We start from the raw sequence: 13181 nt of genomic DNA on the forward strand, positions 1-13181 counted from the left end.
TGCCCGTCTGCCTACCTACCCGTCTGCCTACCTACCCGTCTGCCTACCTACCCGTCTGCCTACCTGCCTACCAGTCTGCCTACCCGTCTGCCTGCCCGTCTGCCTACCCGTCTGCCTACCCGTCTGCCTACCCGTCTGCCTACCCGTCTGCCTGGGGTGACGGAAGTGCCTCTGTCAGGAGATTTTTTTTACCTCTGTCTCCAACCTCCTCATCTCTCTCTCATGGAATGATAAGAGACAATTACACGCTGAATCTGCAGGAAAGGATCAGTGCTACAGCTACATCACATCTACAACATGGGGAAACACATACTATAACTGGAATGACAGAACGTTCAACTGATCTACATGATCTCATAGGAGTGAAAGAGGGGGAGGGTGAGAGAAATAAAGAGAGAGAGAGAGAGACAGAGACAGAGACAGAGAGAGAGAGACAGAGACAGAGACAGAGAGAGAGAGAGAGAGACAGAGAGAGAGAGACAGAGACAGAGAGAGAGAGACAGAGAGACAGAGAGACAGAGAGACAGAGAGAGAGAGAGAGAGAGAGACAGAGAGACAGAGAGACAGAGAGACAGAGAGACAGAGAGACAGAGAGACAGAGAGAGAGACAGAGAGACAGAGAGACAGAGAGACAGAGAGAGAGAGACAGAGACAGAGACAGAGACAGAGACAGAGACAGAGAGAGAGAGAGAGAGAGAGAGAGAGAGAGAGAGAGAGAGAGAGAGAGAGAGAGAGAGAGAGAGAGAGAGAAATAAAGAGAGAGAGAGAGAGCAAGACAAGAGACACCAAGAGACAAGAAAAGGTGAGGAGTGTCAGCTTTAAAATCCACCAGGTTACAGTAAATAACTCAGAGGCGAAGTCTACACCATGTAAGACAATTGAAATCAAAGTTCAAAATGTAATTGTAGAGTACATCCTTCACAGCTTTTAAAATGTTATGTCATGTTAAAATTGCAACACTGCGACAGCCCCAAAATGCTTTACCACATTACAAAAAAATGAAAAAGATGAAAGAGCATATTTACATTTTAGTCATTTAGCAGCATATGGGTATGTCACAAATGGCACCCTATTCCCTATGGGCCCTGTTCTAAAGTAGTGCACTATAAAGGGGAACAGGGTGCCATAAGAGTGTAGTGCCAGTAACCGAAAGGTTGCTGGTTCTAATCCCTGAGCCGACTAGGTGAAAAATCTGTCGATGTGCCCTTGAGCAAGGCACTTAACCCTAATTGCTCCTGTAAGTCGCTCTGGAGAAGAGCGTCTGCTAAATGACTAAAATGTAAAATGTTATACGCACACACAGTAGCCACCTCATTTTCAAACGTTGCTATGGGCACAGCCAAACTAGTTAATTAGCTAGCTAGGTAGTTGGGGGCTACAGATGGGCAAGCTAACGTTAGCTAACCAGGTAGTTGGGGGCTACAGATGGGCTAGCCAATGATAGCTAGCAAGGTAGTTGGGGGCTACAGATGGGCTAGCCAATGATAGCTAGCAAGGTAGTTGGGGGCTACAGATGGGCTAGCTAACGTTAGCTAGCTAAGAACTGTTTTTGCATACATGCATGCTGCACAGTGCCGGTGGGAGAAGATTGGATAAGTTAAAATACCGTGATATAATTGTCACTATTTTCAAAACTGGAACAGATTAGCTATATATCCAACATTGCAATTGGAGCTAGCTGGCTACCTGTATGTATTTAGAAAAACATACATACAAATGCATGGCTCTGGCTAGCATACAGGTCAGCTGCAACCAATGTAGCTAGCAAGCTAACATTTCATCCATGAACGAAGCAAACTAGTAAGCTAAATACCAACCTAGATAACAAGAGAGTAGTGGTGGCCTGTATATGGTTTCCTATGAGTTCTAGAGTCCAGCTTTCCGACGCTCACAACCCGGAACTACCAGGACTGCTTTGTTTACAAACATTTTGATTTGGTTTATTCAGTAGCTAATAAAAGCCTAATGAAAAGGAATAACGTCCGGACCAGACCAGACCAGCGCTGAACAAGAGAGCATTCCCAGCTGATCAAATCGATCGATGACTCAGCCGGAAGCTAGAAGGCACAGGTACTAGCTGTCCTAGGCTCCGTCCCAAATGGATCCCTACTCCCTTCTTAGGCCCAGCCAAGGTACTAGCTGTCCTAGGCTCCGTCCCAAATGGATCCCTACTCCCTTCTTAGGCCCAGCCAAGGTACTAGATGTCCTAGGCTCCGTCCCAAATGGAACCCTACTCCCTTCTTAGGCCCAGCCAAGGTACTAGATGTCCTAGGCTCCGTCCCAAATGGATCCCTACTCCCTTCTTAGGCCCAGCCAAGGTACTAGATGTCCTAGGCTCCGTCCCAAATGGATCCCTACTCCCTTCTTAGGCCCAGCCAAGGTACTAGATGTCCTAGGCTCCGTCCCAAATGGATCCCTACTCCCTTCTTAGGCCCAGCCAAGGTACTAGATGTCCTAGGCTCCGTCCCAAATGGATCCCTACTCCCTTCTTAGGCCCAGCCAAGGTACTAGCTGTCCTAGGCTCCGTCCCAAATGGATCCCTACTCCCTTCTTAGGCCCAGCCAAGGTACTAGCTGTCCTAGGCTCCGTCCAAATGGAACCCTACTCCCTTCTTAGGCCCAGCCAAGGTACTAGCTGTCCTAGGCTCCGTCCAAATGGAACCCTACTCCCTTCTTAGGCCCAGCCAAGGTACTAGATGTCCTAGGCTCCGTCCAAATGGAACCCTACTCCCTTCTTAGGCCCAGCCAAGGTACTAGCTGTCCTAGGTTCCGTCCCAAATAGAACCCTACTCCCTTCTTAGGCCCAGCCAAAGTTCCAAAGGCTGTGCCTAATATTGTGTATAAGAGGTCATACAATAAGTTGTGTAGTGATCCCTATGTTCTTGATGTGAAGAATATTTGTTGGTCTGTGGTGTGTAATGACGAACAACCAGACGCTGCACTTGACACATTTATGAAATTGCTTATCCCATTTACTAATAAGCATGCACCCATTAAGGAAATGACTGTAAAAACTGTTCAATCCCCGTGGATTGATGAGGAATTGAAAAATGGTACAGTTGAGAGGGATTTTACATTTACATTTTAGTCATTTAGCAGACGCTCTTATCCAGAGCGACTTACAGTTAGTGAGTGCATACAGGGATGAGGCAAAAGAGATGGCAAATAGGTCTGGCTGTACAACCGATTTGCAAATGTACTGCAAATTGAGGAATCATGTGACTAAACTGAATAAAAAGAAGAAGAAACTACACTATGAAACAAAGATAAATGACAATGAATGAAAGTAAAAAGCTTTGGAACACCTTAAATGAAATGTTGGGCAAACTCTGCTCCATCACTCATTGAATCAGATGGTTCACTCATCACAAAACCCACTGATATTGCCAACTACTTTAATGATTTTTTTCATTAGCAAGATTAGCAAACATGCCCGCAACAAACGCTGACACTACACATCAAGTATATCTGACCAAATTATGAAAGACAAGCATTGTAATTTTGAATTCCATAAAGTAAGTGTGGAAGAGGTGAACAAAGTATTATTGTCGAACAACAATGACAAGCCACCGGGGTCTGACAACTTGAATGGAAAATTACTTAGGATAATAGCAGATGATATTGCCACATCTTAAATGTAAGCCTACTTGAAAGTGTGCCCTCAGGCCTGGAGGGAAGCAAAAGTTATTCCCCAACCTAAGAATAGTAAAGCCCCCTTAACTGGCTCAAATAGCCAACCAATCAGCCTGTTAACAACCCTTAGTAAACTTTTAGAAATAATAGTGTTTGACCAGATAAAATGCTATTTTACAGTAAACAAATTAACAACAGACATTCAGCACGCTTATAGGGAAGGACATTCAACAAGCACAGCACTTACACAAATGACTGATGTTTGGCTGAGAGAAATTGATGAGAAAAATAATGTGGAATCTAGGTGGAATCAGGAATTCCCCAGGGCAGCTGTCTAGGCCCCTTGCTTTTTTCCATCTTTATTAACGTCAAGCAAGTGTGTCTATATATGCGGATGACTCAACACTATACACGTCAGCTACCACAGCGACTGAAATGACAGCAACACTTAACAAAGAGCTGCAGTTAGTTTCAGAATGGGTGGCAAGGAATAAGTTAGTCCTAAATATTTCAAAAACTAAAAGCATTGTATTTGGGACAAATCATTTACTAAACCCTAAACCTCAACTAAATATTGTATTGAATAATGTGGAAATTGAGCAAGTTGAGGTGACTAAACTGCTTGGAGTAACCCTGGATGGTAAACTGTCATGGTCAAAACATATTGATACAACAGTAGCTAGGATGGGGAGAAGTCGGTCTACATAAAGCGCTGCTCTGCATTCTTAACAGCACTATCAACAAGGTGGGTCCTACAGGCCCTAGTTTTGTCGCACCTGGACTACTGTTCAGTCGTGTGGTCAGGTGCCACAAAGAGGGACTTAGGAAAATTGCAATTGGCTCAGAACAGGGCAGCATAGCTGGCCCTTGGATGTACACAGAGAGCTAACATTAATAATATGCATGTCAATGTCTCCTGGCTCAAAGTGGAGGAGAGATTGACTTCATCCCTACTTGTATTTGTGAGAGGTATTGACATGTTGAATGCACCGAGCTGTCTGAACTACTGGCGCACAGCTCGGACACCCATGCATACCCCACAAGACATGCCACCAGAGGACTCTTCACAGTCCCCAAGTCCAGAACAGACTATGGGAGGCGCACAGTACTGCATAGAGCCATGACTACATGGAACTTCATTCCACATCAAGTAACTCATGCCAGCATTAAAATTAGATTTAAAAAACAGATACAAAATACACCTTATGGAACAGCGTGGACTGTGAAGCAACACAAACATAGACAAATGCATACAAACACACGATAACATATTCACTATGTACACATGGATTATGTGGTAGTAGAGTAGAGGCATGAGGGCACACACTTAATATGTTGTGAAATCTGTTAATGTTTTTAAAATCCATGTTTTTAAAGATCCATAATAAATACAAATACATAGTGCACTACTTCGGCTCTGGTCAAAGGTAGTTTGTAGGAAATAGGATGCGATTTGGGACACAGTCCTATTACAGTCCAGCCCTGAGCAGAGAACTGGCTGGAGTTTAATTTCACTGTGATCGAGAATAATGAGGATGTCTGCAGGACAGGATATGACTGCTCTCTCTCTCTTTGCACGCACACACACACACACACACACACACACACACACACACACACACAGATCTGGTTAGAGGTGGCATCCTAGGCAGGGAGTTAAGATAGCTTGCTCCCCTCCCGGTTCTGTCCTGACCAACCCACCCACCCACCATACAATTACCGGAGAACCAGCAGGATACAGATTATTAACAGCAGAGTACAAAGGACAGGGTTTTACACACATCCAACTATTGCAAAGGAGCTGGACAAAATGTTTGTCATAATGTTTGAGCCACTCAGATAGCATAAGAACAAGGCATAATGGCAAAATGTGCATAATTGAAAGAAATCAAATGTTTCTCTCAGCCCCATGACAAAATGTGTAGAATTGCAAGAACCTAGCTTTAAAACTGTAAAATGTCCTCTCTGACCCATGGCAAAATGTGTAGAATTGCAAGAACCTAGCTTTAAAACTGTAAAATGTCCTCTCTGACCCATGACAAAATGTGTAGAATTGCAAGAACCTAGCTTTAAAACGGTAAAATGTCCTCTCTGACCCATGGCAAAATGTGTAGAATTGCAAGAACCTAGCTTTAAAACGGTAAAATGTCCTCTCTGACCCATGGCAAAATGTGGAGAATTGCAGGAAAGTGGAGGGCCTCCAAAACCGTGCCATTGGCCACGCCCACTACCCCCCAGGGCAAACAGTATAGGAGACTGATAGAGCTTATTCACTTACCCTTGTCTCTCACAGTCCACCAGGATTCTCACCAGAATCCCTGTTACAGCCACTAGGATGGGATAATGGTCCACACTCTCTAGGCCTGGACACCAGGAACACAGGGAAAGATAACGCTTTGGTTTAAGGGAGACATTGTTTAGGTTTACGGAGAAACTACCCTGCTGAAACCACTCTCAAGGTACACAGAACGGGGTTGCTTTTAAGCACTTTGTCACATTTTGCAAAAGCACCATATTAAATATGAAATATGACATTTTCTTTATTTGATTTAAATGGATTATCTACTTCCCCAGAGTCAGATGAACTTGTGGATACAATTTGTATGTCTCTGCGTCTAGCGTGAAGGAAGATAAAGGTAGTTTTGCGAGCCAAAGCTAACTAGCATGCTAGCTGTTCTCATAGACTTCCAGTCATTGTGCTTAGTTAGCAATTGCGCTAACGCTAGTTAGCAACTTCCTTCAAACTGCACGCAGACAAAAATGGTATCCACAAGTTAATCTGACTCTGGGGGAAATAGATAAAGGGCCTCATTGGAGACAGAATATATACAAAGAGAGGGGCCATGAGACTTTACTGAAAGCCTTTCAGTGAATTTTTTTGGGGGGAAATCAGTCAATAGATGGCAAAGGGTTTGATATTCCAGATCAGTGTGATACTCCCCATAAAAAAACACACTAATAAAACAGATTATTGGAGTCAGGGGTAAGGGGTAATTCAGGATAACATTTGGAACTGAGAGCCAAGTTTATCTGCCAAACAAGCAATTCTCCCCAGCCCCTCGAGAACATTACTGCCCATCAGTAAGGTGCCAGACAAACACACACACACACACACACACACACCGAACACCAAACAAACACACACACTAAATTCCTAGCAAAGGACCCTACTGAGCATCAGTAAGAACATTGAACACAGTGGCTGTGAATCATGTATCGCATAGCTCCACGTCTGATGAATGGCTCTGCTGGTTTGGATCCAACCTTTATTTCCTGCAGCTAAAGTGAATTATCGGTCTTTTCACACGTCAGAGAGTAAGTAGTAACCGTAGCCTAGCCAACTCCCAACGAGGGCTTCGATAGGAAACACCCACTAACAGAAGACCGTGATATTAATATAGCCCGGGCCAGGAGAACAATCGAGGGCATGCTACTTTGACAAATACATTTTCTTTCCTTCCTCCTCAGAATCTTTCAGACTGGGTGTGATGTGTTATGATTGAACAGAGATACATTATGTCTGTCTGCATCAGATTGACCAGAAATACATTATGTCTGTCTGCATCAGATTGACCAGAGATACAGTATGTCTGCATCTGTAGTGGTATAATACTGCCGGGGGTACTAGCAGTTACAGAGTTTAGAACGTCAATGTGGTATAATATCTCTACTAATACCATTACTGGTTTAATACTGCAATAGTACTAGAAGTACACAATAGTACTAGAAGTACACAATAGTATTGGAGTACTAGAAGTTACTAGAGGAGAGTGAGCGCTACCTGGGAGACGGAGGTTGACCACACGGTCGAAGAGGTTCCTCTCTGCGGTCACTCTGTTTAACACCTGGTTCAGAAGCTGGAGAGAGAGAGAGAGAGGAGGGAAGGAGGGAGGCAGAGAGAGAAAAAAAAGAGGGAGTTACAAAACTATTCAATAGTTCTTATTTCAATTAAAAGAAGAAACAGACCAGAGTGTAAAAGCACATCTTATTTATTTGTGTTCGTCCATTGCTCTGGTACAGAATCTGTCCATCCTGCACTTGATGAGTCCTTCATTCAGCCAGAATAAGAGTGTGATTATCAGGGCTAGGCTGGTACACTAAGGGGGAGGGAGAACCTGAATCTGTCACCATCAACCAATCCACAGGTAATACCAGGGTTGGTAAATAGGCTAGGACCTGGCAACAACAATTGTAAAGGCACACCCCGTCATTTAAAAATTAGTTTATTTATATGTTATGACCTGGCTCAAAGGCTATACTGAATGAAGTGTAATGTCAGAACAATGTAGTTATATAGGATATACTTTATAAATATAAACTCAGCAAAAAAAAGAAACGTCCTCTCACTGTCAACTGCGTTTATTTTCAGCAAACTTAACATGTGTAAATATTTGTATGAACATAACAAGATTCAACAACTGGAGACATAAACTGAACAGGTTCCACAGACATGTGACTAACAGAAATTGAATAATGTGTCCCTGAACAAAGAGGGGGTCAAAATCAAAAGTAAAAGTCAGTATCTGGTGTGGCCACCAGCTGCATTAAGTACTGCAGTGCATCTCCTCCTCGTGGACTGCACCAGATTTGCCAGTTCTGCTGTGAGATGTTACCCCACTCTTCCACCAAGGCACCTGCAAGTTCCCGGACATTTCTGGGGGGAATGACCCTAGACCTCACCCTTACAACAGGCCTACAAGCCCTCAGCAAAGCCTATCTCAGCCTACTGCGGACAGTCTGAGCACTGATGGAGGGATTGTGCGTTCCTGGTGTAACTCGGGCAGTTGTTGTTGCCATCCTGTACACGTCCCGCAGGTGTGATGTTTGGATGTACCGATCCTGTGCAGGTGTTGTTACACGTGATCTGCCACTGCGAGGACGATCAGCTGTCCGTCCTGTCTCCCTGTAGCGCTGTCTTAGGCATCTCACAGTACGGACATTGCAATTTATTGCCCTGGCCACATCTGCAGTCCTCATGCCTCCTTGCAGCATGCCTAAGGCAAGTTTTTTCAGAGTCAGTAGAAAGGCCTCTTTAGTGTCCTAAGTTTTCATAACTGTGACCTTAATTTGCATACCGTCTGTAAGCTGTTAGTGTCTTAACGATCGTTCTACAGGTGCATGTTCATTAACTGTTTTTGGTTAATTGAACAAGCATGGGAAACCGTGTTTAAACCCTTTACAATGATCTGTGAAGGTATTTGGATTTTTAAGAATTATCTTTGAGAGACATGGTCCTGAAAAATGGACATTTCTTTTTTTGCTGAGTATATATATATATATATAAATATAGACATACTTTATCTTGTACCTACCCAGGAGCAAGCAAGTAAGATATAACCTTTATCATTACCAACCCAGTAGGGTATAACCTTTATTTACATTTACATTTTAGTCATTTAGCAGACGCTCTTATCCAGAGCGACTTACAGTTAGTGAATACATATTTTTTTTATACTGGCCCCCCGTGGGAATCGAACCCACAACCCTGGCGTTGCAAACGCCATGCTCTATCAACTGAGCTACATCCCTGCCGGCCATTCCCTCCCCTACCCTGGACGACGCTGGGCCAATTGTGCGCCGCCCATGAGTCTCCCGGTCGCGGCTGGCGGCGACAGAGCCTGGATTCGAACCAGGATCTCTAGTGGCACAGTTAGCACTGCGATGCAGTGCCTTAGACCACTGCGCCACTCACTGCGCCAACTACTATGTAGTTACAATGTAAACTTTGCAGACAACAGGTTAACCAGGAGACATTTTTCTGTTTCACTTTTCTTTAATGGCTTTGAGAAAGATGAATATTCAAATTAAATAGCTTGCTAGCATTTCCCCATCATTCACTAATGTAGCCAGTTAGGCACTGGTAGCGTTATGTCAACACGTTTTCCACCTCGGTTAATAAACGTTACTAAATGGTCATAAAACTCATGAAACATTTAGTTTCCAATGTTATTTTACTATTTTGATACTTCAAATCAAATTGTATTTTATTTGCCACATGTGCAGGTGTAGATGTACAAAGAATGTGTTAAGTAAAAAATACACTGCTCAAAAAAATTAAGGGAACACTAAAATAACACATCCTAGATCTGAATGAATGAAATAATCTTATTAAATACTTTTCTCTTTACATAGTTGAATGTGCTGACAACAAAATCACACAAAAAGTATCAATGGAAATCAAATGTATCAACCCATGGAGGTCTGGATTTGGAGTCACCCTCAAAATTAAAGTGGAAAACCACACTACAGGCTGATCCAACTTTGATGTAATGTCCTTAAAACAAGTCAAAATGAGGCTCAGTAGTGTGTGTGGCCTCCACGTGACTGTATGACCTCCCTACAACGAGTGGGCATGCTCCTGATGAGGTGGCAGATGGTCTCCTGAGGGATCTCCTCCCAGACCTGGACTAAAGCATCCGCCAACTCCTGGACAGTCTGTGGTGCAACGTGGCGTTGGTGGATGGAGCGAGACATGATGTCCCAGATGTGCTCAATTGGATTCAGGTCTGGGGAACAGGCGGGCCAGTCCATAGCATCAATGCCTTCCTCTTGCAGGAACTGCTGACACACTCCAGCCACATGAGGTCTAGCATCGTCTTGCATTAGGAGGAACCCAGGGCCAACCGCACCAGCATATGTTCTCACAAAGGGTCTGAGGATCTCATCTCGGTACCTAATGGCAGTCAGGCTACCTCTGGCGAGCACATGGAGGGCTGTGCGGCCCCCCCAAAGAAATGCCACCCCACACCATGACTGACCCACCGCCAAAGCGGTCATGCTGGAGGATGTTGCAGGCAGCAGAACATTCTCCACGGCGTCTCCAGACTCTGTCACGTCTGTCACGTGCTCAGTGTGAACCTGCTTTCATATGTGAAGAGCACAGGGCGCCAGTGGCGAATTTGCCAATCTTGGTGTTCTCTGGCAAATGTGGACGTCGGGCCCTCATACCACCCTCATGGAGTCTGTTTCTGACCGTTTGAGCAGACACATGCACATTTGTGGCCTGCTGGAGGTTATTTTGCAGGGCTCTGGCAGTGCTCCTCCTGCTCCTCCTTGCACAAAGGCGGAGGTAGCAGTCCTGCTGCTGGGTTGTTGCCCTCCTACGACCTCCTCCACGTCTCCTGATGTACTGGCCTGTCTCCTGGTAGCGCCTCCATGCTCTGGACACTACGCTGACAGACACAGCAAACCTTCTTGCCACAGCTCGCATTGATGTGCCATCCTGGATGAGCTGCACTACCTGAGCCACTTGTGTGGGTTGTAGACTCCGTCTCATGCTACCACTAGAGTGAAAGCACCGCCAGCATTCAAAAGTGACCAAAACATCAGCCAGGAAGCATAGGAACTGAGAAGTGGTCACCACCTGCAAAACCAGTCCTTTATTGGGGGTGTCTTGCTAATTGCCTATAATTTCCACCTGTTGTCTATTCCATTTGCACAACAGCATGTGAAATGTATTGTCAATCAGTGTTGCTTCCTAAGTGGACAGTTTGATTTCACAGAAGTGTGATTGACTTTGAGTTACATTGTGTTGTTTAAGTGTTCCCTTAATTTTTTTGAGCAGTGTAGATGAGTAAAAAGTAATTAAAGAGCAGCAGTAAAATAAAATAACAGTAGGGAGGCTATATACAGGGGGGTACCGGTACAGAGTCAATGTGCGGGGGCACCGGCTAGTTGAGGTAATTGAGGTAATATGTACATGTGGGTAGAGTTAAAGTGACTATGCATAAATAATAAACAGAGAGTAGCAGCGTAAAAAGATGGGGTGGAGTGGGACAATGCAAATAGTCCAGGTAGCCATGATTAGCTGTTCAGGAGTCTTATGGCTTAGAAGTAAAAGCTGTTAAGAAGCCTTTTGGACCCAGACTTGGCGCTCCGGTACCGCTTGCCGTGCGGTAGCAGAGAGAACAGTCTATGACTTGGGTGGCTGGACTCTTTGACCATTTTTACCACTTAGTATAGAGGTCCTGGATGGCAGGAAGCTTGGCCCCAGTGATGTACTGGGCCGTACGCACTACCCTCTGTAGTGCCTTGTGGTCGGAGGCTGAGCCGTTGCCATACCAGGCGGTGATGCAACCGGTCAGGATGCTCTCGATGGTGCAGCTGTATAACTTTTTGAGGATCTGAGGACCCATGCCAAATCTTTTCAGTCTCCTGAGGGGGAATAGGCTTTGCCGTTTTTACAGCTTGATATTTCCTTACAACCGGTCAAATTGATGTTTTTTGGATATCTTGCACAGAAAATCATTCTTTTATTTTGTTATTGCATTTTCTCCCCAGCCCCTAAATGTCTTTGCTTTACCGATGTCAACTAAATTGAAGCATTCATTCTATCGATTAATGACATTATACTGGTGAGCAAAGGTTTATTTAGTCTTCTAAGGCAACATATGACAGAAGAGAAGCTGCATGAATCTAGTTATAGACAAAATGTCAGAAATTATAAGCAGAAATTTTGAATTTCAGGACCCCTTTAGGAATCAACCAAAAACCTTTACTACTATAGCCCAGAGAAAAGGCATTGAATAACACATTCATAAAGGGCAAAAAAGACAGCCAAAAAATGTATCATAAGAAACAAGGTTTTCAAGTGTCTCTCCTATATTTAGAAGATATAATGTATTTAACCCTTTTTATAATGTAAAACCCTGGATTTTTTTTTTTATTATGTTACTTAAATCGACGCACCGGTGCATCAATAGACTCCAGGGTTCTCCTGTCTCCTTATTTCTACTGGTTAGCCTAGTGTCTGCAAAGATCGTTACATTTTAACTACAAAGTCATAAAAATATCACTTTACATTAAGTTGCTTGCTCCTGGGTAAGTAAATTGTAAATACATTGTAACAAACATTGTAGTTCCATAGCTGGTTGTTAAAGATTGTCCTTAAAATCTAACTAAAAGGGTTATTCCTAAATCTGTGTCTCGTCATTTCTCAGCGTTAACCTGTCGTCTACAAAAGGTTGTTACATTGTACCTACATAGCCATTATAAAGGGTTGTACTTTATATCCTCTGTAGCTCAGCTGGTAGAGCACGGCGCTTGTAACGCCAAGGTAGTGGGTTCGATCCCCGGGACCACCCATACACAAAAAATGTATGCACGCATGACTAAGTCGCTTTGGATAAAAGCGTCTGCTAAATGGCATATTATATTATTATATTAAGTTGCTTGCTCTTGGTAAATAATAATGACAACATTGCTCTTACGTCACACTTGATTCGATATAGCCTTTGAGCCAGGTCATAGCATAGAAATAAACTAATTGAAAATGAGCAGTAGTTATTGGCCCTCCTGTCGCTCACTTGGTAAAGCAAGGTGCTTGCAATGCCAGGGTTGTGGGTTCGATTCCCACGGGGGGGGGGGTCAGTATAAAAAAATTTATGCACTCACTAACTGTAAGTCGCTCTGGATAAGAGCGTCTGCTAAAATGACTAAACATGTAAAATGTTATTGACAGGCGTGCCTTACAAATTGTTGTTACCAGGTCCTATCCGATTTCTCAACCCTGGTATTACATACATGTTGATTAAATGGTAGTGGCACCTT

The 13181-nt window shown here is 43.9% G+C and overlaps 1 protein-coding gene across 1 annotated transcript in view; it reads right to left on the reverse strand.

Annotated features, from left to right (window-relative positions):
* rnf123 (ring finger protein 123) overlaps positions 1-13181 on the reverse strand; it is a 266404-nt gene that overhangs the window by 141759 nt on the left and 111464 nt on the right. The window contains exons 33-34 of the mRNA XM_084167697.1: positions 7414-7489; positions 5911-5995 (exon numbers count right to left, since the gene is read on the reverse strand). Coding sequence (XP_084023823.1) covers positions 5911-5995; positions 7414-7489 — 161 coding nt within the window. The remainder of the gene's footprint in view (positions 1-5910; positions 5996-7413; positions 7490-13181) is intronic.

The sequence above is a fragment of the Coregonus lavaretus genome, assembly GCF_964263955.1.
Source record: "Coregonus lavaretus genome assembly, chromosome: 8".
NCBI classification, from domain to species: domain Eukaryota; kingdom Metazoa; phylum Chordata; class Actinopteri; order Salmoniformes; family Salmonidae; genus Coregonus; species Coregonus lavaretus.